At 39.6% G+C, this 27,586-nt stretch overlaps 1 protein-coding gene across 1 annotated transcript in view; it reads left to right on the top strand.

Annotated features, from left to right (window-relative positions):
- Positions 1–27,586, top strand: part of SLX4IP (SLX4 interacting protein) — a 189,540-nt gene that overhangs the window by 5,987 nt on the left and 155,967 nt on the right. The window contains 1 exon segment of the mRNA XM_028112966.2: positions 13,143–13,198. Within this exon segment, the coding sequence (XP_027968767.1) occupies positions 13,172–13,198 (27 nt within the window). The 5' untranslated portion in view covers positions 13,143–13,171.

Here is a 27,586-nt window from a genome sequence, read left to right as displayed (position 1 = left end):
GTAGGAAGTGAGTTGATTAGGTGCTGTTTGTGCCCTGCAATGTTGATAATGATTATGGTTAACAGAGACCAAGGAACTGATGTAGGAAAGATGTTAGAGATCGAAGCCAATGGCCAAGGTAGAATTCTTGAGACGTCTTTAGTGCAAAAAGGTGACTATTACAGCATGGGGACAGGACCTGTGGGCAGGAAGAGCTGCACTGGTGTCATGAGGAGTGGCCTCATTATATACTTTTAAGTTGGGAGGGGGTTAGGGATAGTGTAAGCCTCTCAGGTATTTTGGAAGCAGGGTTTTCAGGATTCTGAGGGGGCTAGCTATTGTTAGGTAAAGGTCATTTATTACTGTTTAGTAAAAACTCAGTCATGAGACCCTTCACATGTATATCAGTGGGTCATATGCTTGGGACTGCCAACGTGCATCTTGGGGCGTAGAGATAAAGGAAATTTCCAAAGGATTTTTTATATGTTAAAGGAGACTTATAGGGTCCTGGGACCTTATAAGTTCCCCCAATTAAGATTGCCAAAGTGGCAACATCAAGGCAGTTGAGTCTCTAGAGGAATGTCACTCTGCCTGTTTCAAGGACTTGTCAATGGCTGTAAGTAAAGGAAATTTAATAATTGTTCTTCTGCCTTTGTTTCCCACATCACCACCACTGATGTCTCAGTAAATATACCAAGTATTACCTATCAGATCTTATCTAGTTTTCACAGGACCTCTAGATAGACACTCATTATTATCCCACTTCATAGATAAGAAAATGGGAAACTTAGAGGAATTGAATAGCTTGTATGAGATCACTTGAAGAGGCAGGATTTGAACACATGTCTGTTTTACTAGAACCTGAAGGCTGTGACTGCCCCTGAGCAGGTACCTGTATCTGTTTCTGACAAAGTATTAAATAAAAATTAGACTTTTACTATTAGTGAAGCATCCCATGCCAGGATCAGTGAGGATTTTCTGTGTGCACAGCAGGAAGTGAGGGGGCCCAGATTTTGGGCCAATTGGCTGGATTAAGGACGAAGAGTGACTGAAAGGTAGGACCATTCCATGAAATTATTTTTGGTAGAGGATTTCAGAATTTGACCTACATTTGAAGACAAAAGGAAAAAAAGCCCTAATGTTTTTGTCACTTGCGTTATCCTCCTTCCACTGTTGGAGCTTCCCTGTTTGTTTTTTGTCTTGTTTTGTTTTCCTTTTTTACAAGCTTATTTTGGCATTCAAAATTACCATAGGAAGAATAGGAAAAACTGATTCTTTCTTACAATGACGGTGCCTTCTTAAGCTTTATCTAAGTTGTCAACAGCAAGATCTTTGCTCATTTGTTAGTTTTCCTTGGTATTTTTGTTAAAGTTTGTGATTCCTTCCTTGATATTGATTTTTGTTTTTTGTGGGGTTTTTTTTGTTAGATTGGGGCAGGGAATGAAATGATTTCTCATTCTTGAATTATGGTTGTTCCTTTAGGAGTCTTAGGGTCTTTATTGTTTTCTGTTTCTGCTCCCGTAGTTAGCATAAGTTTTTTTTTTTAAGATGAAAAAAGGAAGTATAATAATTTTCTTGATAAAATTTGAAATCCAGCGATTAGAAACCTAAAGTTAATTTCTAGCCTTCATAATCTGGAGTAGTTGCTTTGGCTTATGACACAGGCCAGCAAATCTAAAAGGAAGACAAATGTGAACTTCAGAATGCCTTGGATTTTCCCACAGAATAATCTAGAAGGTCACTGACTTTTTTTATTAGCATTTATCACTGCTTTCTATTTAAATGACAGGACAATCATGTGATAATGTTTAATCTACTTCCATTCCCTCCCAAAATTAATTTTCTTAAGGATCTCAGGATCTTTCCATCTCTATGAAAGACATTAATGCACACATATTCTTGGTGGGGTCATACTCTATCAAAGTCTCCTCTTTGTCAAAAGAATGACTGTTTTCAGGCCAGTGAAAGTGCACTCAAGAATGCAGAATAGAGGATGAGATATTATTTGTTAAGATTTATAATACACTTTAACTTCCCAGGCTACTTATGTAAATTATATGTTTCAGATATTTGGAAAATTGATCTTTTTGGAGATTGTCCTGAACTTCTTAAAATCAGGCAGTAAACTAAAAATTCTGCTGAACTTAGACTTCAACTGGGAGCTCTGACAGCAAGACTTTTTTTTCCCCAAAGATTTAATTAATTTGTTTTTTTGAGAGAGAGAGCGAGCAAGAGAAAACGAGGTGGGGGGGCAGAGAGGAAGAAGCAGGCTCCCCACTGAGCAGGGAGCCTGATGTGGGGCTCCATACTAGGACCCTGGGATCATGACCTCTGAGCCAAAGGCAGACGTTTAACCAACTGAGCCACCCAGGTACCTCTGATAGCAAGACTTTTTAACATTACACTTTAAACCCTGGGCACTGAGCTTATTGCTCCCTCTTGAAAGCAACTTTAGGCCTAGGAAAATAGTTTTTTATAAGATGCATATTTGCTTTGTGTGTGTGTGCGTGCATGTTCATGATGATCAGTAAAGCAAGTCTAGAAAAACTTCAGGATGTTCCCAGATTTAAAATTGAACGAATACAGAGGCTAATATCTTTTCCATTCAAATGAATGTTAGAATGTCTGTATTTAAAAAAAAAAAAAAAAATTACGCAGTGAAAAACTCACATTTATAGCATACACTTCAGCAGTACCTCTGATCTGTTGCCCATTATTTTCAAGAGGAAACACTTTGATCTTCTGTTTACAAGTTTATGTGTATTACAACTCATTTAACTTAGGCTGCATGATACATTTAACTTAAGTGTTATTTATGTATTGAAATAGGTCCAGAGTGCTTTGACCTCTTTTTAAGAAAGCTTAATGTGGAATTTGAAATTTGGGGACAGTAAGGATTTATTAGATAAATAGGTATAAATTTAAAAAAACAGAAGTCTGTAGCCCCTTATTTAGTACCATCAACAGCCTCAAGTCAGCAAACTTTTTTTTTTTTTTAAGATTTTATTTATTTATCTGACAGAGAGAAGAGAGTACAAGCAGGGGGAGTGGGAGGGAGAGGGGGAAGCAGGCTCCCGCTGAGCAGAGAGCCTGACGTGGGGCTTGATCCCAGGATGCTGGGATCATGAGCCTAAGGCAGATGCTTAACCGACTAAACCACCCAAGTCAGCAAACCTGTGCCATGCTCCAGGTGTCAAAGAAGACAGGGATGGACCTTGTCCTCAAGACACATATAGTCAGAGGAGAGAGACTGAGGGCCGGAGTTACCTGTAATTCGTTGAGCATGGTGTGAGGTGCCCATGTGGCCCAGAGAAGAGAGTGATTCAGTCTGGAGATTTATAGAGGCCTCCAAACAGCAGGTGGTGCCTGAGATGGGTTTTGGAGGATAGCTCCCCTTAAGAAGGAGAGGACATTCTCTAGGACTGCCTGTATGGGTGATGGTGGGGAGAGCTGGAGCTGCATGTTCAAGGACAGATGGTGGAGGTGGCTGTGTGGGGGGCACCGAAGCTGCCAAGTTGCCTAAGCTGGGAGATGGAGGTGTGGGTGGAGGGCCTGTGAAGTGTGGGAGATCCCAGCCAACAGTTCTGATTGGAGGACTCCTGCTCAGTTACCTCCAGTTATGGCTTTGGGGATAGAGAAGTGCAAAGATGGAAACAGGAGGTACTTTAAAAGGCTCTGGTTGTGGGGAGCTTCAGGATAACCAGCTCTTTGGGGTCTGGGACTTTTGGCATCTCTAAGTAATGATTTTTCCTTCTCGTGGGAGGCAGATGGGTCTGTCTTTGACTTTCATCTGTTCAGTCCCAGATGATGGGCTGTGTGCCTGAAGTAAGACAAGAGAGCAGAGTGTGTGCTTTCCCCAGATTCCCTGGTAAATGGTCTTTCTGTATTTAGACTTATGCTTCTCAGCTTTTAAGAAAGAATGGTGAGAGACATACCCCTCACCTCCCCAAAGGAGGTAAGAGTTATGATTGGTTGTTGTGCAGTGGTTGTAAAGGCTTAAATAATAGAAGGGATCAGGAAATTCTTCCAACTCCACTCCCTACCACCTTACCAGATCTGCAGACTTGGCTAGGAGACAGGGGCATCTTGCTCTGGGTACTGCCTCTGCCTAGTTTTCTATTGGATTGTTTAATTTTGGACTGTTGTCCTTTGCTGGTTATGTCTTATAAATTTCTTCTCTGAATTTGTCAACCCCCCCATTTCTGAACAGAAGTTTTAATTTTTGTAAGCCTTTTATTTTGAAATAGAGATTCACCAGAAGTTGGCAAAAAAGGAGGGGGTGGTCCTGTGTACCTTTCACTCAGTTCCCCCCCCCATTAGTAGTATCTTGCATGCTTATAGAGCAATTGTTAAAGCCAGAGAATTGACATTGGTACAATACATAGAGTTTATTACATTTAAGCAGTTTTACATGTATTTATTTAGTCCTGTGCCATTTTATCACATGTGTTTGTTCATGTAACCAACACCAACCACAATCAGGGTATGGAACTCCACTGCCATAGGCTCCTTCCTGCTGTCTGTTTACATAAAGCCACATACCCCTCCCCCATTCTTAATCTGTGGCAACCTTAATCTGTTATGCACTTCTATCATTTTCTTATTTCAAGAATGTTGTATAAGTGGAATCGTGCATTGTATAACCTTTTAAGATTGGCTTTTTTTCATTCAGCATAATTCCCTTGAGATCCCTCCAAGCTGTTACCTGTATCAACAGTTCATTACTTTTTTTTGCTGAGTAATACCCTATGGTATAGATATACCACCGTTTGTTTAACCATTCACCCATTGAAGGACATCTGGGTTGTTTCCAGTTTTGGGCTATTATGAATAAAGTTGCTGTGAACATTTGTATACAGATTTTTATGTGAGCCTAGGTTTTCATTTCTCTGGTATAAACTCCCAAGAGTGAAATTTTTGAGTCATATGTTAAGTGCATACTTAGTTTTATAAGAAATCTACCTCTCCTCCATTGTGGCTGTACCACTTTTACAGTGCTACTGGCAAAGAGAAATCCATTTTCCCTGTATCCTCATCAACATTCGGTGTTACCACTATTTTTTATTTGCCATTCTGGTAGATATGTAGTGATATCTCACTGGAGTTTTATTCGCATTTCTCTGATGGCTCATGATATTGAGCATATCATCTTTGGCGAGATGTCTGTTCATGTCTTTCACCCATTTTCTGACTGGATTGTATTTTTTTTATTGGTGAGTTTTGAGAGTTTTTTATATGTTCTAGTTATAACTTTTGTTGGATATGTGAATTGCAGATATTTTCATCCAGTCTGAGGGAAGTTTTAATTTTAATATGGCCAAATCTACCATTCTTTTTCTTTATGGTTTGCACTTTTTGTGTCCAGTTAAAAAACTCCTCCTTTACCCTGAGTTCTTGAAAACATTCTCTAAGAGGTTCTGTTTTTTTACATTTTAGTTTTTAGCCCATCTGTAATTGACTTTTGTGTGTTGTGTGAGATAGTGCTCCAATTTCATCTTTTTCCAAATGGATAAACAGTTGTTCAACCACAATTTATTGAATGCATAATCTCTTCATTTCCCACTGATGGGCAGTGCTGCTTCTGTCATCCATGTCCGTAAGTGTGGAGGTTTGTTTTCTAGTCTATGTGGTCTGTTCCTTTGGACTGTTTACCCCTTTGCCAGTACATATTATTTTATTTACTGTAGCATTATAGTTTTGCTATATCTGGTAAGACAACCCCTGTCCTTTGTTTTTCTTCTCTTCTCCTTTACAAGTATCTTAGACCTCTTTGCTCTCAGATTCCCTGTTCAGGATTGTGCTTAGAATTGCATTAAGTTACGGGGTGTTATACGCAAACAATGAATCATGGAACACTACATCAAAAACCAATGATGTAATGTATGGTGATTAGCATAACAAAATAAAAAAAAGAATTGCATTAAGTTAGAAGAGCAATTTGAGGAGGTCTTCCACATTTCCTATTAAATTTGTTCTTAGGGACACCTGGGTGGTTCAGTTGGTTAAGTGTCTGCCTTCATTCAGCTCAGTTCATGATCCCAGAGTCCTGGGAGGGAGTTCTGCATCCTGCTCTTTGACCAGCAGGGAGCCTGCTTTCTTCCTCTGTCTGCCGCTCCCCCTTCTTGTGCTCTCTCTCTCTCTCTCTCTCTGACAAATAAATAAGTAAAATCTTTTAAAAAGATAAACTTATTCCTAGATATTTTATATTTGTCAATGCTAGTTTAAAAAATATTTTAAAATCGACATTTTCTACCTGTTTCAGAGAAATTGCTTTTAATGGTTTGTCATGAAGCATGTTTGCTGCATTTTTTGTAGATGCTTTTTTATGATTAAGAAATTTCTTTTTTTAAGTTTGTTTATATACTTATTTATTTTTAATACTATAGTAATCTCTACACCCATTGTGGGGCTTGAACTCATGACCCCAAGATCAAGAGTTGGATGCTCTTCTGACTAAACCAGCCAGGTGCTCCACGATTAAGAAATTTCTTTTCTCAGATTTCTAATGTTCTTTATTTTTTTCCTACCTCTATTAAAATGACCGTGTTTTTCCTACTTTAATTTTTTAGTATGGTGATTTTTCTAGTGTTAAACCAACCTTGCACTCCTCTGATAAACCTCACTTGGTTCTGGTGTATTTTTTAAATGTTGTTAGATTCAGATAGCTTCTGTTTGTTTAGGTTTCTTGCCTCTATGTTCATGTATAGAATTGGCTGTGATTTTCCTTTCCTGTACTGCCCTTGTCTGGTTTTGCTATTAGGGCTTCATATAATCAGTTGTTGGGGGCTGGGCAGGGTTCTCTCTTTTCTGGGGGGATTTGTAAACTGGTATTATTTGTTCCTTGAACTGCCGTTGGATTTTGGATAACAAATATTTTAAAATAGAAGAGACTTGAGAGTCCACCTTTGTAACATCCTCGTCCTACTGAGGCAGAAAGAATTAAATGCTGAGGCTCAAATCCAGAGGGCATGGTTCTCTGTACCATGACTCAGCTATTTCATCATTTCAGAAACCCTAAAGTTAAGGTAACAGCCATTTTATTACCTTCACACTGAAGTCCATGCAAATCCATGTAAGAGAGGCTTGGAAAATACCCCATTAACCCGACACGCTTGGTCTCTAAGGTTGCTAGCCTTATCTGATTAGGTTGCAGAACCTAGCAGGGAAAGGGAGCCTTGGAAGACAGGCACCCTGACAGCTCAAGGAAAGCCCAGGAGAGCTGGTGGGAACCACAGTGGTTCCACTGTTGAGTAGCGGCTCCCAAGGGCATTAATCTGTACATTGCCCAGTGGGATGATGGGTGATCACTTTCTTCTGAATATCAAAGAAATATTCACCATGTGGTATTTTTTATGAAAGTTGTAAAGATTCAATATGCTTTCTGGAAAATTTCCCTAAAAACAGCAAAAATAAAATGGTTGGGTGCTCCCCTGCTCCTATTATCTGGAATATTTCTTAATCCAGCAGACATTTCTTGAGCAGCCTCTAGGGTCAAGCAGTGCTCTGAGGGCTGTTCACCTTTGAGAACCTGTTCCCACCAGGATGGATAAGAGTGCTTTTACCATATTTGGGAATTAGCAAACTGCTTCAGTTCACCAGTCAGTTCATTTCTAGCACTTGTCCCTAATGATGTAAGGAAGCAAAAGAAATGTATCTTCCTTATCTAGAATGACTTCAGCAGATTTGCAGGCTCAGGGTCTATCCAGTTGGCTATCCAGATGTGTTTTGGGCTTTATGTTGGTGGGCTTTATTTTTTGTTTATGAAGATGTGTGCCATGTCACATAGCACAATGGTATATTAAATTCATTCAGACTACATTTCCTCAGCTGTGGACTTCCTTCCTCTTCCATTAGCAGGAGAGAACCACCCACCACTCATGTAGCTCTATTTGAAATCTAACTCTGTTGGGATCTTGTGCCTTCGTGGTGGGAATGTGTGTGTTGTGGGGAGGCGGGATGTGGAGGGAGGGAGGGTACACATACCTTGACAGTCCAGTTAACAATAGACCTTGGCAGTTCTGCAGTTGACAGATGGTCTTAGTTTGCCCTCAGCTGAGTTGAGAAGACTCTTCTCTCGCCCTTGACTCTCAGCTGTGAGACCCTGACCTGGTCTGACAAGTATACTCTTTAGGGGAATAGAGGGCAGGGTTGGGAGTAGATAGTTTGTGAGTTCTCTCTTAGCCCTAAAGTTGTGATTTTTTGAGCCTCCAAACATTGTGGAAACAAATGAAAAAATGATTACAATGAGAGGCAGAATGCCACATGATATTAAAAAATGGATTAAAAATAAGCAAAATGTAAAAATACCAAATAGGCAAAGTGAATTAAGAAAAAATACATGTGCAGAATGTATAATATAGTTCCTTTTCCCATGTGGCCTATTTTTACATTAGGGGACCATATTATGTAAAAATATACTATTTGGTCCTAGATTCCTACAGATCATATTTTTGAGATTGGGCTTTGATGATACTTTTTGAAGAATCCAGTCCTTAAAAAATGCTGCTACTCTTGCTTTACTGATAGAAGTAAAAAGAAAAAAAAGTGAGTACTTGAAGAAAGAATATTGGAACCTTATTGTGAGTTGAAAAATGTAACCTTCACTGTAATATGGCCCATAATCTAATGCAGATATGGTCTGAAAGCCTTGCTGCAGCCTCCAGTGTGGTCCACCTGTCCTTCGGGAAAGGAAGGACATATGGGAAAACCAGTGTACAATTAAAAAATAATTTGATCACATGCTTCAGCTTGGTTAGGTACTTGCTGACAAAACTCTCTCCTTTTCTCTATCAGCTGAAGCACTTAAGCACCCTCCAGTGAGGGATTCCCTAAATTCTTGGCAGAAGTTATTCAAAACTAATTTAGTATATTTAAGGGGACCAATTTTGTGTTTATCAGGCTCAAATAACATAAAGATCTACCTAAAGTTTTCAGGGCAACCTTTATAAATGTTGTTTTCAAACACATGTTCCTGATTCTCTAGGAACTTATTTTTTCCATTTACACCTATTTCTAAATGGAGTTACTAGATGAATGACCTTGATAATTTTTCTAGATCATATGCACTACATCATTCAGAGAATAGAAATGAATAATTAAAGTGATTTGGGGTTTGGATAAAGATGTTTTTGTCCATTAAAAAAAAAATAGAATCTGGTGCCTGGGTGGCTCAGTTGGTTAAGTGTCTGACTTTGGCTTGGGTCAGGATCCCAGCATTGTGAGACCAAGCCCCTTGTAGGGCTCCGCACTCAGCAGGGAGTCTGCTTCTCCCTCTCTCTGTGCCCCTCCCCCCGCTCATGCTCTCTGTCTCTTTCTCAAATAAAATCTTTTAAAAAAATAGAATCAAAGTTTATCACATTTTGAAAAAAAATCATCCGATTTTAAATCATCACCATTGACTAAGTAGTTGTTAACACTCCTCAAGGGCCTACTGTTTTATAAAGGTTGCATCAGGGGTTTTCATATATCATTTTATTTAATCCTTTTGATAATTTTGAGTTAGGTATTACTATCCCTATTTTTTAAATTAGTAATCTGGGAAACAGAAATAAGTGTTTTTCTTGTAATGAAACCAAGTACGCTCAAACCGCACTGTCCATTATGGTAGCCACTGACCACAGGTGTCTAACACTTGACATGTGGCCAGTCCAAATTAAGATGTGCTGGAAACAGAAAATACACACCTGATACACCTGACTTCAAAGACTAAGGTAAAACACTAAGAATGTAAATACTTTTTAGTGATTACATGCTGAAATGATAATATGTTGGATTTATTAGGTTAAATAAAAATATTATTAAAATGAATTTCCTCTGTTTCGGTTTACATTTTTATTAACTGCAACTGTTAGGAAATTGAAAAGTACATCTCTGGCTTGCATTCTGTTTCTGTTGTACCGTGCTGCTGTAACATCTGCGCACACGTTGGAACGAGCAAATAGTTCCATGTACAAGACTTGTGAGTTATGGCCTCCTTTTCACCTCATTCCTTCCTCCAGAGCAGCTCTCTTCACCTTGCTCTTCATGTTGGAGCCAAGTTTAGCGTTTAACAATTGGTTCCATATCACTAAATTACTTGCTGTATTTCTGCTTAACTATTACTGTTGCGGTGGCGGTTGCAACTGTTTTATACTGATTTTAGGCTTTGCTTCTGAAACATCCCCTTAGCATTCAAGGGAGCGCTCGCTCAGTTTAACCTCTATGCCCCTGCCGTATAATATGCACATACACACATATTCCCATCCTTGTAATTTTGCTGTAAACGTAACATTGTTTAGGTCAAGATTCAGTGTTTGTTATCATAACTACACATGCTAGCCGTAACTGAGCTGTGTATGAAGTACTCTCTTTATTTTCGGCACAATTTTTATTTATCGTAGGATCAGTAATTGCCTAGCTTTCCATGTTCCTGTCCTAATTCAATCTCAGATTCTCCACCAGTTGTCTAAAGTGAGTTTTGCATGCTCACAGACGCTTTTGAGGATGCATCTCCTGGAGACGTTGAAACTGCTATAGCCCCCACTCATGGTTCTCTCCTGGTCTAGCCCATGATCTCATTCAGGGATCTGCTTTCACCAGATCCTAGGATTTCCTCTGCCTTTTGCCTGTCTTCGCCTTCCTCTTTCCTGTATCTTCCTCTTTCTTGGTTAATTTCCTCATTTTGGTGAAGCACATCTTCAGTTAAGCTTCCTGAGAAAGGATGCATGGGACTTAAATTTTTTAAGACCTTGCATGTCTAAAAATGTCCCCTCCCCCTCATGTTTAAATGCAATTGGAGGTTGGAAACAATTTTCTTTAGAATTTTGAAGATATTTCTCTATTGTCTTTTAGTCTCCAGAGTTGCTTTGAGCCATTTGGAGCCAAACATTCACTGACCACTCCTTCCACCCACCTCCCACCCTCTTTTTAAAGATTTTTTTTTTAATCTCCAATGCCTGATGTTTTACAGTGATATATGCCCTAATATGAGATGTTTCCATCTAACTTTCATGTATGGGTCCTCCTGTACTGGTCCTTTAATTTTTAATTTATTCTCTCTTATTTTTCATCTTTTTTGTTTTTGCTGAAGTTTCTGAATGACTTCCTGAACTTGGTCCTCCAGCACTTCTGGTACTTTTTTTTTTATTTCAGCTATCACTTTAATTTGTTTTCTGAAAGTTTCTTATTTTTTGTTATTGTATTTATTGCTTTATGGTTGCAATATCTCCTATCTCCCTGATAATAATGATAGTTTCTTAAAAAATGGTTTCCTTCTCCCTGCATAGTCTCAGTTTTGGCCAAGTAGTTTCTTTCCTGTTTGTTTTGTTTTCTTTCATGATAGAGTCTTTCCTTAGATAGCAGGTGATTCCTGGTTGTTTACTTGTATTCGAGAGTGGGGTATTAAAAAGATGGAAGGCAGTTCTCCATGCAGATATGGGACTTGTGGGTGTTTGCTTCACTTTAGAACCATCCATCTAGGCTGTTTCCTTGGGAAATCCCTGATGTCAGTACTTCTAGATCCTACCTTTTAGGTTAGTCCAGTCCCTGAATGGTTTCAGTCTCCTATTTGGAGAGGCTAGGCAGTGTAGAGGGGTGTATTAGACAAGGTTCTCCAGAGACCCAGAACCAAAAGAAGGTATATATAATTATTGTAGGAATAGGCTCATGCAATTATAGAGACAGAAGTTCCATGATCTGCTGTCTGCCAGCTGGAGAACAAGGAAAGCCTGTGTATAATTCATTCTCAGTCCAAAACCTGCGAACCAGGAGTGCTTAAGTCTGGGGGCAGGAGAATATGGGTGTCCTAACTCAGAGATTGCAAATTCACCCTTCCTGCACCTTTTATTCTGTTTGGGCCCTCAGCAGATTGAATGATAACCACCTACACTGGGGAGGGCCATTGGCCTTACTGATTGCACCAATTCAAATCATGATTTCTTCCAGAAATACCCTCACAGATATGCCCAGAAATAATATCTTATTAGTTGTCTGGGCATCTCTTAGATAAGTTGACATAAAATTAACCATCATAAGGGACATGCGGGTTGGGGAAGATGCCAATCAGTTTGTAAATGTTCCTTTAATTTTCTCTTTTTTCAGTAGGGTACCCCCTACTTTATGCTGTGCCTGGTGTTTTCCAGACCAGAGATCCTCTGTCTTACTCTCTCCAAAAAATAATTCTGTACGTTTCTGCAAGGGTGAGAGAGGGCAGTTGGCCTGGCTAAGCATAGTAAAGGGGAGTAGACTCTTGAACGATACAGGTTTGAACTGTGTGGGTCTACTTATACATGGATTTTTTTTTTTTTTCAATAAATACAATACGGTCCTGGGGTGCCTAGGTGCCGCTCCCCCCCTGCTTGTGCTATCTCTCTCTCACTATCAAATAAATAAAGTCTTTAAAAAAAATGTACTATACATGTATTGTCTCATGATTTTTGGAGGGCAGAGGCAGAGGGAGAATGAGAATCTTAAGCAGGCTCCATGCCCAGCATGGAGCCCAGCGTAGGGCTCAACCTCACAACCCTGAGATCATGACCTGAGCCAGAGCCAAGAGTCAGACACTTAACCATCTGAGCCACCCAGGCGCCCCAATGGTATTAACTCTTTAAACGTCTGATAGAGTGCATCTGAGCCTGTGCTTTCCTTTGTTGGTGGTTTTTAAGTGGCTAATTCAATATTATATATATATTTCAATAACATATATATATAAAAAAGTAGGCTCCACTCCCACCGAGCAGCCCAACATGGGGCTTGAACCCATGATCCTGAGATCAAGAGTCAGATGCTTTACTGACTGAGTAAAGTAAACCATCTGAGCCCCCCCAAGGCCCCCAATATTATATATATATATATTTTAAGATTTTATTTATTTGAGAGAGAGACAGACAGAGATAGTGAGAGAGAGCACGAGCAGGAAGGAGAGGGAGAAGCAGGCTTCCCGCTGAGCTGGGAGCCCGATGTGGGGCTCCATCCCAGGATTCCGGGATCATGACCTGAGCTGAAGGCAGACGCTTAATGACTGAGCCACCCAGGCGCCCCAATATAATATATTTTTAAGACCATTTTAAGTAAACATTTATCTTGCAAATACTGTTATTTGATTATTCAGTCAACCTTTCTCCTATATATTATCCAAATAGAGATTTTGATATACCTACTTGTAACTTTTTTTCTTCTATTTAAAGGTCTGTAATTACTCTGGAATCAGTAAACCATGGCGTCAAAGAAATTTGCCGTTAAAGTAAGTAGTGCTTAATATTCTTTAAAATGGTTAATTATTTTCTAATATAACTGAGTTCTGTGTTCATTGACAGTTGAAGCTCTGAACTTGCCTTCTACTCTTTAAATTAGTGTCTTTACTGAAAACCTTAGGTGATTGAAGATTTGCATGTTAAGAATGGGGGGGGAGAAAAAAATAAATATGGTTATGGGAGTTTCTTGCTTCAAGTCTTCTGTAAGATGCCATTAGGTCATAACTTGGTCCTTAATGTTAAAAATTGTCATTCACATACGTATGTCCGTGACATGATTTTTGATAATGACAAAGCAGATAAAAATGAAGTAGGCAGCAAATGCTGCAGGTGGGTGAATGCCAGGAGAGAGGTCTCTTGCCCAGCTGCCCTCTTTTGTTTTCTTTTTATAAGTATCTCTTCTCTGTCCCTTGATGGCTGAGGCTGAGACCTTCTCAGGTGTGGGGGGAATGGGAGAACTATGTGTGAAGGGTGGTGGGAAAGGAGAGGGGAAGAATTGATAAATAGTGACTATGAGGTGTCTGAGATGCCTTCACCTATGCTGGCTGTTGAGGACATTTTTTCTGTGCTAGTGTTAGGTTAAGTAGGTTCAAAACACCAAAACAGACAAATTACAATAGTTAACCAGATCAGATACTACTTAATATTGTAGTTATATCTTATTTTTACCAAGTCCTGGATTTACAACGTATTTATAAATTTCACTGCTTATCCACGTGTTTTGTAGTATTTCTTTTTATGAGAGATTATAAGTGGTGAACTTTCATCATTTGTCTTTCTAAAAAATGTAGTTTTGTCTTAACTCTAGAAAGTTGGTTATAGAAGTCTAGGTTGAGCATTATTTTTCCTTGGCGTTTGGAAGATATTTTCCATTGTCTTCTGGGATCTGTTATGGCAACTGAGAAACTCTGTAGTTATTGACTGATGTTTAAAATCACCTTAAAACTTAGTAGCTCAAAACACAAGCCATTTTTTTCTCTCTTGTGATTGTGTAGGTTGCCTGGTATCATTTGGGTCATTTCTGTTTTTGATGATGGCTGGGGCTGCAATTATCTGGGACCCCAGTTCAGCTGGAACATCAAAGATGACATGCTCACACGGCTGTCCCTTGATACTGGCTGTGGTTGGGAGCTCACCTGGGGCTGGTAATTGTTGCCTGTCACTTCTCATTCACATGGCTGCTCTCTGTGGCTTGGGCTTCTCCTAGCATGGTGGCTGAGTTTGAGGGATGGTGTCCCAGAGCAAGAGTTGCTAGAAGAAAGAAGAGAATTTGCCAGTTCTTTGAAGGGTTGGGCTCAGAAGTCTCACTTGGCACTTATACTACATTCTGTTGGTCAGAGCACTCAAAGGGCCCAGGCCAAGGGAAGCTACAGCTTTTGATGTGAGAAGCAGCATGTGCCCACAGGGAAGCGAAGATTTATGGGCGGGGGGCGGGGGGGGGGGGAGGCGCATCTGTGGAGACTAGTAACCACAGAAGTCTCTCGCCTGCCTCATTGTGATTTCTTTCTTGGTTATCTTGGTTATCAACTTTTTTCTTTCTAGCTGCTCTTAAAATTTTGTTTTTGGCTTTGATGTTTTACAATTTCACTATGAAGCCTGAAGCCGTAGACTTGTTTTAATTTATCTGGCTTGGGATGCAATGCATATCTTTATTTGAAAGATGCAAGTCTTTTTTATCAGTTTTGGAAAATCTCAACCAGTTTCTCTTCAAGTACTGCCCTTTATCCTGTTCTCTTCTTCTGGAACTCTTATACTAAGTTTTCTGGGTAGTCTCATGTAATAGTTTCTTATGTGTTGCTAGGGTGATCTTAACTTGTCCAAGGTGGAGCTCCTGCAGGCTGTCTGCAGAGCTCTACCAAAACTGGCAGTGGCCCAGTAGAGCAGACAGTTCTGGTCAATCGCAGGTTTTGGACCTGAGGTGCCTGGTTATGTCAGAGATGAGTCTCTTGATTTCTAGGCCATACACACTGATAGGGCAGATTCTGCTACCTTATTGCCTCATCTCACAGCCACACCAGCAACTTGGAACTTAGCTCCTCGATCATGCCAGACAGGAGAGTTACTCCAACCATGAGTATCAAATTAGCAAGTTAGGGATACAGACAGCATTCTGACATTATGTGGAAGATTGTGTGCATCACGTTGTGATTGTCTCTGTGCCTCTGATCACACAGGCAGGGGGCCAGTGCTTCCCAATCATGCAGCTTAAAAAGCACCATGAACCAAACATTGGGATCCCGTTCTGAATGTCTGACATCCTTCCTGCCAGATTGTCTGTGCTGGCCTAGGGTGTCATGGGCAGCAGGGAACCCGCACACCTGCCACAAGTGCTGACCTCACGTGCCTTTTCTGAGGAATGCTGCTGCAGTAGGCTTGTAGGAATGCCCCTTGGCCATTAGCCTTTTCTTGTTTCTCTTTATGTCTCTGTGTTGCATTCAGAGTGCTTTTTATTAAACCTCTTCCAATTCGTTAACATCTTCTCATCTGGATTTAATTTGCTGTTTAATCTGTATTTAATCTACTCTTTAACTTGTTTATTTTTAGTGACTATATTTTTCAGCTGAGAATTTGTGTTTGGTTTATTTTTTTTTAATTCAAATTCTACCAGTCCTTTTTTTATATACTTGCCCTATTTTTAAAATATGTTCCCATATCCTTTTATCTTCTTTATAATTTTACAGTAATTTGTTTCATAGTCTCTTGTAGATTGTTCTATTATTTCCATTATTATTTAGTAAGTGTGGAATAAATTGGTGATTGAAATTGCTGGATTGTTCATGGGTGTAATTTTTAATTGTGTGCTTATTTTCAGTCACATCCTACATGTGCATGTGTGCACATTCATGTGCGTGCGTGCGCACACCCACACACACACATACATACTCTAGTGCAATTGAGCAGTTTCTAGTTTACTTCTTCTGGAGCCACTGGCATTTCAGTGGTTTTGGACCAGGCTTCACATTAATTTCATGGCTTGGGATTCCACCACCTTGTGGGTAGTACAGCTTTGCAAGCCACAACGGAGTCTGGTGCAAGGTTGGTGTTTTTAGTATCTTCTAGTATTTTCCTTGCTGTTCTCCTTTCCCTTCCCTCGTGCTGAAGCCCTGGATGGATGGCAAGCTTCTGTGTTGCTTCCCTTGATCTGCAAGCAGTGATTTTTTTTTTTCTAGTTGCATTTTCATGAAGGTCACAGTTTATCAAGAGAATGCAGGAAAAAGCTCTATAGAATAGTTCCTGCTCCAAGAAATTATGGACCTGTATGAACCATGTATTACATGAGGACATCTGCATATCCAGTACTTATTTATGTGTCAAGCATTGTACAAAGAACTGAAGTTGAAGTTCTTTACAGTTCTGGCTTAACTGGAATGAGTTCCTTCCGAACTTTTCTACCCCTTTTGGGCATTAGGATCCCAGCTGTCCGCTATCCTGGCTCCCACATATTCTGACTGCCAGGCTCAAACCTTCCAACAGGATGATTTTTTTTTCCTTCCCTCTCCCCACTTTATTGAGATACAATTGACATATAACATTGTGTAAGGTTATGGTGATTTGATAAGCATATGTGGTGAAATGTTTATCACAGTGAAGTTAGTTAACACATCCTTTACCTCACATAATTGTTGTTCTTACGGTGCAAACATTAAAGCTCTACTCTTGTAGCACCTTTCTAGGATACAAGTATAGTATTGTTAATTGTAGTCATCATGCTATACGTTAGATCCCCAGAACTTCCTCATCTTGTAACTGGAAGTTTATACCCTTCGACTAGCATCTTTCTATTTTCCCCACCACTTAGCCCCTGGTAGCCACCATTCTATTCTATGAGCTTGATGTTTTTAGATTCCATATATATGTGAGATCATATGTATTTGTCTTTCTCTGACTTGTTCACATAGTATAGTGCCCTCAAAGTCTATGCATTTTGTCACAAGCAGCAGGATTTCCCTTTTTTATGGCTTAATAATACTCCATTGTGTATTTTCGCCACATTTCTTTATTCATTCATCCATCAGTAGACACTTAGGTTGTTTCCCTGTCTTGCCTATTGTGAATAATGCTGCAATGAACATGGGGTGCAGATGTCTCTTTGAGATAGTGATTTCATTTTCTTTGGATATATACCCAGAAATGGAATGGTTAGGTCACATGGTAGTTCAATTTTTAGTTTTTTGAGGAAGCTGCATACTGTTTTCCGTAGTGGCTGCACCAGTTTATATTCCCACCAATCATTCACCAGCCACGGTTCCACTTCCTCCACATCCTCACCAGCATTCCTTATCTCTTGCCTTTTTGATAGTAGCCATTCTAGGAGGGGTGAGGTGATATGGTTTTGATTTGCATTTCTAAAGGAGCGATTATTAGTACTGTTAGGGGTTTGTTTATTTAGGAGTCTTTTCCCAAACAGAGAACCCTCTTTTGGCTTTGATTTTTTTTTTTCCCCCTGTAGTGTACTTGTTTTCTATTTTATGGATTTTTTTTTTAATGATTTTCTCCCTTATATTTTCTTTGAGCAAATTTGCTCTTCTCTGTCCAGTTTAAGGTGGGAGCTTAAATCATGGAATTTGAGCATTTCTTTTCCAATATATAAACACTTAAAGCTATAAATTTTTCTCTCTAAGCCTTTATTGCTTTAATTATATCCCTCTTGTTTTGTTAGAGATGAAGTTAGAGATTTTGTTTGTCAAATAAACATATTTTCTAATTCTCACTGTGATTTCATTTTTTTTCTCTTTGAGAGAGAGAGAGAGCAGAGGGTGAGTGAGAGAGAAAATCCTAAGCAGGCTCCATGCCCAGCATAGAGGCCGATGCAGGGGTTGATCTCATGACCCTGAGATCATGACCTGAGCTGAAACCAAGAGTCCCAACGCTTAAATGACTGAGCCACCCACATGCCCCTGTGATGACATTTTTGATCACTGGGTTATTGAAATGTGTATTATATTGTTTCTAAGTATTTGGGAATTTTCTAATCATTTTGTTGTTTGGTATAATTCCTCTATTTTGGAAAGTGTTCCATAAGCACTTGAAAAATGTGATGGTTGTCAAGTGCATCTGTCATTTAGATCAGGTTTGTTAATTTTGTTGTAACAATCTAATTTTTTACAGTTTGTAAATTAGTAATCTAATATTTACTAATAGTGTTTTTGTATTCTTTGGGTAAATACCTAGTAGTTGAATTACTAGATCATCTGGTAATTCTATTTTTAATTTTTTGAGGAACCTCCATACTGTTTTCCACAGTGGCTTTAGTGGTTGCGTTCCCACCAGCAGAGTACAAGGGATCTTTTTTCTTCACATCCTTGCCAACACTTGTTGTTTCTTGTGTTTTTGATTTTAGCCATTCTGACAGGTAAGGCAGAAGAGAGACATTCTCAGAGATGCAAAGTCTAGAAAAATTTCCTTCTAATGTACCCAATTTTAGGAAGAATGTGGTTTTCCAAAATGAGAGAGTAAACAGAGAAGGAGTGAGTTATAGGGTCTGGGAAATATGGAATTTGGCAGGTGAGTGCCTGAGCAAATCCCATGGTGATCAGCAGTGTGTCCTGCCTAGAAAGCAACCAGTCAGATTGGCACAGGACATAGGGTTCCATGAAAGGTGTCTCTCAACAAGAAATGAAAGGATGAAATACCTGATGTATTTGGAAGTAGAGAGGAGGTTTTCTTTGGTCTGTCAGAGAGTGTGGGAATGATTAGTGATAAGAATATGGGAAACTACACAAAAGAAAAATGAAGCAACTCTTCCCATCTTGTGTAAGATTAGAAAGTAAGCATAGTACACTACGTAGCTCAGCTTTGAACAGAGGGTACATTTCATATGTTGTGAACTCCAGCTGTTGGAAGGCTGGAGAAGGAGATGTGTGGGTGAGAGTTGTAAGCATTGTCCTCATTTTCAGTAGAAAGCATGTGAAGCTGAAATAATCAGAAATTGGTAGTAATAACATAGTATTTAGAAACATGATAGTAAATACCGGATCAAATAGCTGAAGTTTTCAGTGTGGTTGCTCTTGGTGAGAGCTGAGGAGGGTGGTGACAGGATAGGGCAGAGGAGGCCTGTTTTTGATAAGGCATTTTAATCTCTGTATATACATCAGTATATTAATCAGTAATTAAATGAGTAAAGTTTAAAAGGAATTAACTTGAGCAAATTTTCATATAGATGCATGTAATTTTGGCTCTCTGGGTTGAAAAATACTTGGATAGAGCATGGTTTCTAAAGTAATAGAAAACCAGATGAAACCCAAATAGCTTGCCACTTGCATCTCAGTTGTTTATTCTGAGACTTTTCCTGGAATGGTATTAATTACCCATGCAAACAGCTTATCCTTCTTCAAATGCAGCAAAGTCTTTTGACCTTCCTGCTATAAGAGGGCTTTTTTTTTTTTTTTTAAACCGCTGTGTTCCTGTCCTTGAACTCTTTCTTATAATTGTCTCCTAGTCCAGAATTCCAGGAAATGGCAGTAGTGAATGAGATGACAGAGTCCTTGGAACCACAGCTTTCAGGGTCTCTTGACTTCTGGGTCACTACAACTTGTGGCAGGGAGATAAGTCCTATACTTCCATGACTCCTTTCTCAGTTGGGTGTAGTGGTGACAGCCGACACACGTGTCCCCAAGGCTCCTTCGTGATCTTTTTTTTTTTTTTAAGATTTTATTTATTTATTTGAGAGGGAGAGAATGAGAGAGAGAGAACACGAGAGGGAAGAGGGTCAGAGGGAGAAGCAGACTCCCTGCTGAGCAGGGAGCCCGATGCGGAACTCGAGCCCGGGACTCCAGGATCATGACCTGAGCTGAAGGCAGTCGCTTAACCAACTGAGCCAGCTCTGCACCCACCCCAGAATTTTAGCATTTCCAAAATTATACATTGTTTAAGTTTTATTGGACTGCAGCCGCTCCCATTTGTTTACATATTGTCTCTGGCTTCTTTTATACTATAGTGGCAGAGTTGAATAGTAGTAACAAAGACCTCATTGCCTGCAAAGTCTGAAATATCTATCTATATCAGTAAATCCTGGTTAAGATGTATAAATCTCTCTCTTAAAGCACATCTCAATCCTGCTAGCCACATTGAAGTGTTCAGGAAGCACACATGGCTAGTAGCAGCTGTATTGGACCCCATGGGTCTAAATCTGTGCATCCTTCTGTGCTCCTACCTCCTTGCCCCTTGTCAGAGTAAGCTTTCAATGAAGTTACCTTGGGTTAAACTGGTTGCAAGGGTGGGTAAATTAGTAAGGCCAAGACAAGGCCATTTCCTTTGCAAGTGGAACCAAGAAATAGACATGGACATAAACTATTAATCCTGGACTTTTATCCATGTTTTGGTAAGAAGTTTTAGTTTTAGTAAGAAGATATAAGTAAAGAAATAAATAAGAAAATAAATTTGAATAATAACTTATGGTCGAAAGTGTCAAATCAGTATATATGGTGTTGGCCTCTGAAAGTTTATGGGTCCATCCCCTGCTTTAAAGGCATTTTTTAAAGTATGTAATGCTGCCAGGTCTCACTCCCGATAATAATTACATTTTAGGATTTAAAATTTTCAGCTCTGGTTCCAGCAAAGCAGTACTTTGAAAGGTTCCTACCTCATTGTCTGTCTCTGTTTGTAGATCATTTCCTCTGCTTCCTGCATCTGTTTTCTTGGATTAGTTAGGTATTACACCAAAGTCTAGAATTCTTTTGGCTACAAAGCCTGCTCTGCTGCTTCCCCTCCCCCCAATCTACTTTATTGTGGGTGGGAAAATTTTTGTTGGGAGGGCCTGATTAATTAGAAGGGATTCCTGGCTTCCCTAGCAGTGGCAGCCTGGGAAGATTACAGAGCCTGGCTTAGTGACAGGCCAATCTGTATTTAAGGAAAAACTCGGACCAGACAGATTTCCCTGGAATGTGGATCTGGCTTTGTCTTCTTTCACAGAGAATGTGTAATGACCCCTCCTCCTCCTTCCCACCCACTCCAGGAGACTTAAAGCTTTTACTTGTGCTGTTGATATTTGTCCACTCTTTATTCTGGGGAGGGTGGGGAGCTGGAGTTTTGGGGTAGGAAGACTGAATCATTTTCTGAATCTAAAGTAACAGGTTTAAGATTTTATTAATGTTTAGGAGGAGAGGAGAGATTTTACTTTTTTTTTTTAATTTCCCTGCATCTTTACTATCTGTATTTTTCTTTCTACTCCTTTGTAGCTATTATAGTTTTATGTACTGCTCTGAATTTCAGTTAACCTTAGTCTCTGCATTCTTTAGAACAACCACAAAAAGAGAAATATGTCCAAGAATTGACAGTAATTTCCCCTTTGTAGTAAAAGTAAAAGTGAAGAGCAACGCTTTGAACTTCTAGAGAAAGAGAGAAAGTTTATAGCAAATGGGCTTTTGTCTTGCTGGCTTGCCTCAGTGAACCACTTCAATTCTGTGTCCTAGGTTTTTTAGTCTGCCTAAAGGGGAATGTGGTACTAACTCTGTCATCAGCACTCATTTGAAAACTGATGCATTAACTTTATGTATGACATTAAAAAAAATTTATACAAATATTTTCATACCAGTTGAGTTCTAGGTAATGATTTTCTACAACATTTTAAGAATAAAACTGAAGTGTCCTAACAAATCACAGAAGTTTTAAATGGTTATATTCTTTATCGGAAATGAATTTGAGGGGCACCTGGGTGGCTCAGTCATTAAGTGTCTGCCTTCAGCCTAGGTCATGATCCCAGGGTCCTGGGATCAAGCCCCGCATCAGGCTCCCTGCTCTGCAGGAAGCCAGCTTCTCCCTCTCCCGCTCTCCCTGCTTATGTTCCCTCTCTGGCTGTCTCTCTCTCTCTCACATAAATAAAATCTTAAAAAAAAAAAAAAAGAATTTGAATGAGGAGTGTGCAGCCTTTATCCCTGGGAATGTTTTTACAAAGGCATTTGTGTTTATCTTTTTATCAAGGTAAAAAGAATTATCTCTGTATTTCTTCTCCTAATACTTAAACTCTTCATCTTCCAGTTCCTCCTTAATTCTGTCTGTTCGTTGGGAGAGCTTTAAGTTTTCAAGACCTAGAGCCAATAAGAGTTTGCCTAGTGGTAGATGACATGTTCCAACTAAAATAGGCTGCTGTTTTTCCCCTGTTGCATATTATCTGTTTTATTACACTGGCTGTGCTGGAAACTGTAGTCAACTAAATGTCTCCTGATTACTTGATAGACTCCAGATCAAATTCACCAAGTTCACCAATGGTCACCCAATTCCCAATTAATTTGCCTCAGGCTTAAAGCTCTTAAGTTCTTTCTCACTCAATAGGGCATTTGCCCTGAGTGTTGATGACTTTAAAACAAAGTTCTTGTTGGTTTTGAAATGAAACTTCCTTTTCCAAGTGTTCTCTCTGTCTTTCTGGCCAGACACCCAGTTTCTGGGCTTTCTCTTCCCAATCCCTTCCTGTATGTATAAGCTCATGTATTCTTTTTTTGGATGATTAGAAAGTGTTTAAATACAGCCCTGGCTTCTCATCCTCTTTTCAATTTCAACTTTCCACCTGCCTCCATTAAATCTCTGCCTAAATTGATCCCTAAAACCTCAGACGAAGAATTCAGTGTGTCATAGTTTTCTTCTAAACTGGCTTTTGCGTTGAATATCCGTGATGCTACTCCACGCATCCCAAGCATGTCAAATTCTGATGTCTCCTTGTCCCGTGTTCATGGTAACCTGTATAATGCATCCACCCTCTGCAGAGTGTCTTGGGCTTGCTGCTTCTGTCTTCCTTTCTTACAAATTCAGCCTTTATGATCCTTGTGGTTTGTATTTCTTCATTAATCTCTGGATGATCTCTATTCCTTTCCTGCCCTGCCATTCCAGTTTATCTAGATAAGTGCCAGGATACTGTTTTCTTAACACCATTTTCATCATGTTACTTCCTTAAGTGATCAGAGTAACTCCTTTTGTTTAATGAGATCTGATCTGAACTCTCTGGCTAGATTTAAGGCACTCTGATAACTGTTCTCTCTTCCTCTTTAACTTTGACCCATGTTTTCATGTTGGAACTTGGGAACATGGCCCACCTATCCCTCTGTAGCTGATGCCTTTGCATTTCCTGCAGTGATCTAGCCTGTGGTTTTCTCTCTTGCTGTTCTCTCTTACCTTTTCTTCCTTAGTTTCTGTACAACAGCTTGTACCAGGCTTGATTAATGACTCACTTTTCCTTTGACACACAATCTAAACTTTTCTCACATTGATTATCCTTTTTTCCTTGGACTGCCGTGTGCAGCTTATGTTTTCTATATGATCACCAATTTTTTATATAAATGTTTACACAGGGCTTTGACAACATACTATCCCAGCCACATTCCCTAAGAAGAAGGACCTGTGCTTCTTTTGTATCCACACAGGCCTTGAGTAATCTGGAATATTTTTGAGGTGCTCAATATCCCCTCACTTTCCTTATTACAAAGATGAGAAGTTTCTTTCCTCATGGCTCATGGAGAATAGGGAAGTCACTTGAGCTTAGAGTTATTTCTTACTGGTGTTTTTTCAGTTCCAGACAGGGAATGAATGTTGTAATTCTCAATTCGTAGTATATTTCTTTTCTTAAAAAAAAAAATTTCATCTCGACTTCTTTCTCTTTTTAGAAGTCCACAGTTCCACTTTTGAAAATATTTTAAGTAATTCTTTTGAAATAGCCTCTGTCAATAGCCAAAATGACCATGTGTAGAGTTTGCTTCTGTAGGTCTTTTAGGAAAGTGAATTATTTCAGTATAATGTTAATTATTTGGACATTATTATATTTTATTTCAATTAGCACCTTAGCTTTAGTCCTTGATATTTTAATTTTTCCAACATACATGCATGTGCTTTGTATGTTACAACTTATTCTAGTGTAAAAAATAGATCTCTATTAGGGAACAGTAGACTCAGGATCTTTCACCAGATCCAAGAACTGAGTAAGTTCCTTGGATTCTCTCTGAAGGCTGTAGAGGGCATCATTGTTCTGTGTTTCGTTAAGTACGTGTGTCTGCAGAGGTTGTGATTCAAGGAAACACAGCAACTAAAGTGCTTTTAAAATCGCTGGCTCATTTCTAAATTATCATGACCTCCTAAATGCGGGTGTTTGTTGGCCTGTTCTCATCCGTAGCCTGTTAGGCCTCTGGATATTTAGTTTGCTCTGTCTTATCATTGTCCTCACCAGGAAACAAACACCACCATTAATGGCAGCAGTAGAAAACAATCACGACAACCCAAACTATCCAAAGTGGCCTCAGAGAAAACATTCATAGAGTGACATAAGATGGCCTCTGGTGTGCTTCCTTTCCAGATTCAGGAACCGGAAGTGATGGGATGAGCGTGAGGATCCCCCTTGTCCTTGGAAAGCTTTGGCAGCCCGGCCCAGGCCTGGTCCTAGCAGTAAAGGCTGGAGGGTTTGTTGGGAGTGATACTAGTCCTTGAGGCCATGGTGTTACTACACTTACTGCTCTTCCTATTCACCTTCCTTATTGCTATCATCACTGTTCCTTTTGGGGATGCATGGTTGAGGAGGTGGGGCGGGGGACTACAGAGCCTTCTTGCATTCTTCAGTCCCTGGGAATTACATGCAGATGACATTCCGCTGAAATAGCTATGTGTGCAGCAGTCCAGTCAGCCAAATCATGGAAGGGTGTACAGTGTTCGCTTACTGTCCTTTAAAAGTTTCTCTTGTAGTAATGTCTTGGAATACCCATGATTAAGTAATATAGGAAGCTCGGCCACTGCATATATCACCGTCACATGTGAGTAGCATGTGACAGTAACATTCTGATTTTAAAACTACAAGAAACATCAAGTAATGAGTTTTTCATGGTGACCCTATATACTCACACAGGCATGTGCTGTATTTTGCAAGTGTGGTCTGAGATGAGAAAGAATGTTATACTATTTGTTTCACAAAGGTGTAGTGTCATTATAGATGCTGGCAAGGCATGTGCCAGGCCTCATATCCCAGTTCCTCATTACCTGAAAATTCACTATATATTATGGATGATATTGAGGTCCTGTCTAGCCCTAAATTGCTGTGATTGGCTATATTGTATTCATATTACTTCAAGTTCTTTTATAGTATTTCTTGAAATTTATATCATCAGGTTTTTGAGGAGAGGATTCTAGAAGATGAAATTAGCATCGGACATTTAATCAGGTTTCCTGCATTCACATTATGGTTTCACTTGTGAAAATTGGATGATTTGGGGCAAATCCTTTTACCTCTCTGGGTAACTTCATTTCTTCAACTCTAAGAATAATAGCACTATATGTTTGACAGGGTTTCTTATGAGTATCAGATTTATAATAAAAGACAATGCTGTCAAAGTGTTTGGGGAAAATAACATTTTATACATGTCATGGCCCTCAGTGATTATTTTATGGTGACAATTTATACAGTAATAGAGGGACTTGGTGTCAGCATCTCACTTGTTCCTGGTCTCATAATTCTTTGAGTGAGGACTAGTCTAATTCTTTTCATATGGGAGGTGTCACTTAGCAAACTTTCATTTATGCTGGCATGCGGGGCCCTGGGTTAGGCACCAGAGACACAGACAGGGCTGATGATCACTCTTTCCCTATCCTCAGGAGGATTTGCAATGAGCTGTAAATAGTGGTAGGTTTGTGGAACACAGATATGCCAGAGTGCCCTGCTTAGTTGAGTTGTGAACAAATGAGTACAGTAGTCCCCCTTTACCCATGGGGGGGTACATTCCAAGACCCCCAGTGGATGCATGAAACTGCAGGTAGTACTGAACCCTATATATACTATGTTTTTTACTCTATGTACATACCTATGATAAAATTTAATTTATAAACTAGGCACAGTAAGAGAGAAACAACAATAATAAAATAGAACAGTTATAACAATATACTATAATAAAAGTTATATAAATGTGTTCTCTCTCAGAATATCTTATTGTACTGCACTCATTCTTCTTGTGATGATGTGAGATAATAAATGGGATGAAGTTAGGTGAATGACATAGCATTAAGCTACTATTGGGCTTAAGCTACTACGTATTGTCAAAAGGAGCATCATCTGCTTCCTGACCTTGGCTGACCGTGGGTAACTGAAACTGTATAAGGTGAAACCGCGGACAACTACTGTACAGTGATTTTGTTCAGATTTGTTGTGAATGGGATGTTGTGGCAAAGCCATAGGTCAGTCAGTCGGTTTGGTATCCTATTTGTATTTCACTTTACGTGGTGGACTATAGTGGCAGGTGGCCAGGGCTAGAAGTCTAGGGGCTTAGATGTTAGCCCTTGCTATCCCTGACTACGGCCAGCTGAGCTCACCATATCTATAGCTGTGTAACCAGCCAGCCCCAAACTGCGTAATCCCATGGGTCAGAAAATCCAGCCGGGCAGTTTTTCTGCTTTACATGACATTGGCTGGCTCTCTTGGATGCAGTCAGATACCGACTTGGCTGGAAGTCTCAAGAAGGCCTCGCTCACATGTTTGGTTTTCCTCCACGATGCCCCCTTTCTTTGTTCACAGGATGTCTCATCATTCAGTAGTCTAGCTTGAGCTCCCTTACGCATGGCGGCTGGCTTCCCCAGAGAACATGGCAGTGGAAACTGCTAGGCTTCTTAGGGCTGTGTCTGGAAGTAGTAAACTGTTTCTTCCACCATATTTTATTGGTCAGCAGATCACAAGGTCAGGAGGAGAGGAAATAGGCTCTGCTTCTTGATAGGAGGAGCAGCGAACATAGAGGAGGTGAGGAATTGTTGATGGCCATCTTTGGAGATTTTTTACCAAAGTTCCCTTATCTATTAAATGAAGTGTTGAGTTAGGGAGTCTCTAGACATCCTCGCCCTACATTTTTATGATTCTATAAATTTTTATTTGAGGAATTTTTTGTGTATGTTATAGTGGAAAGAATTTGGTCTTTGGAGACAGAAAGGCGTGGATTTAAATCAGGGCCTTAACATTGACCTGCACTTTTGAAAATGACTTACTTTTTCTGAGCTTTTGTATTCATCTGTTAAATAGGGTTAAATGAATAGCTTTACCATAAATTCCCTTCTGGGATATTTGTCCATCATAGCACAGAATCATCCCTCAGAGAGTGTTAACATTCTCCTCTTTCTGTTCATGTTACCTGATTTGGGCCTTTTTCAAAGCCAGTAGTCGTTGAAGACACTAATTGCAGGTCTTTTTGTTTAATTCTAAGAGGAGGATGTTCAGGTATTTAATCACGTTTTGTGGGTGCTAGGATATTTTTGTGAGATCAGGAGCTCAGACAAGACTGTTCAGTTTGTTTAGCCATGTTGGTGTTATGAATTATCCCTAGAACACCACTGCTATTTAGAAAACATGCTTAAAAATAACTAATTTGAAAATATATTTTGGTCTGTGAACAGCCGACTTATTTGGCATTTTTACTATCTTCCGTCTGGAA

Source organism: Eumetopias jubatus, unplaced genomic scaffold (genome assembly GCF_037043125.1).
Source record: "Eumetopias jubatus isolate StellerSeaLion01/CBP00866 unplaced genomic scaffold, mEumJub1_p1.0 scaffold_9, whole genome shotgun sequence".
Classification (NCBI taxonomy): domain Eukaryota; kingdom Metazoa; phylum Chordata; class Mammalia; order Carnivora; family Otariidae; genus Eumetopias; species Eumetopias jubatus.
This window is presented reverse-complemented; position numbering and strand designations above follow the sequence as displayed.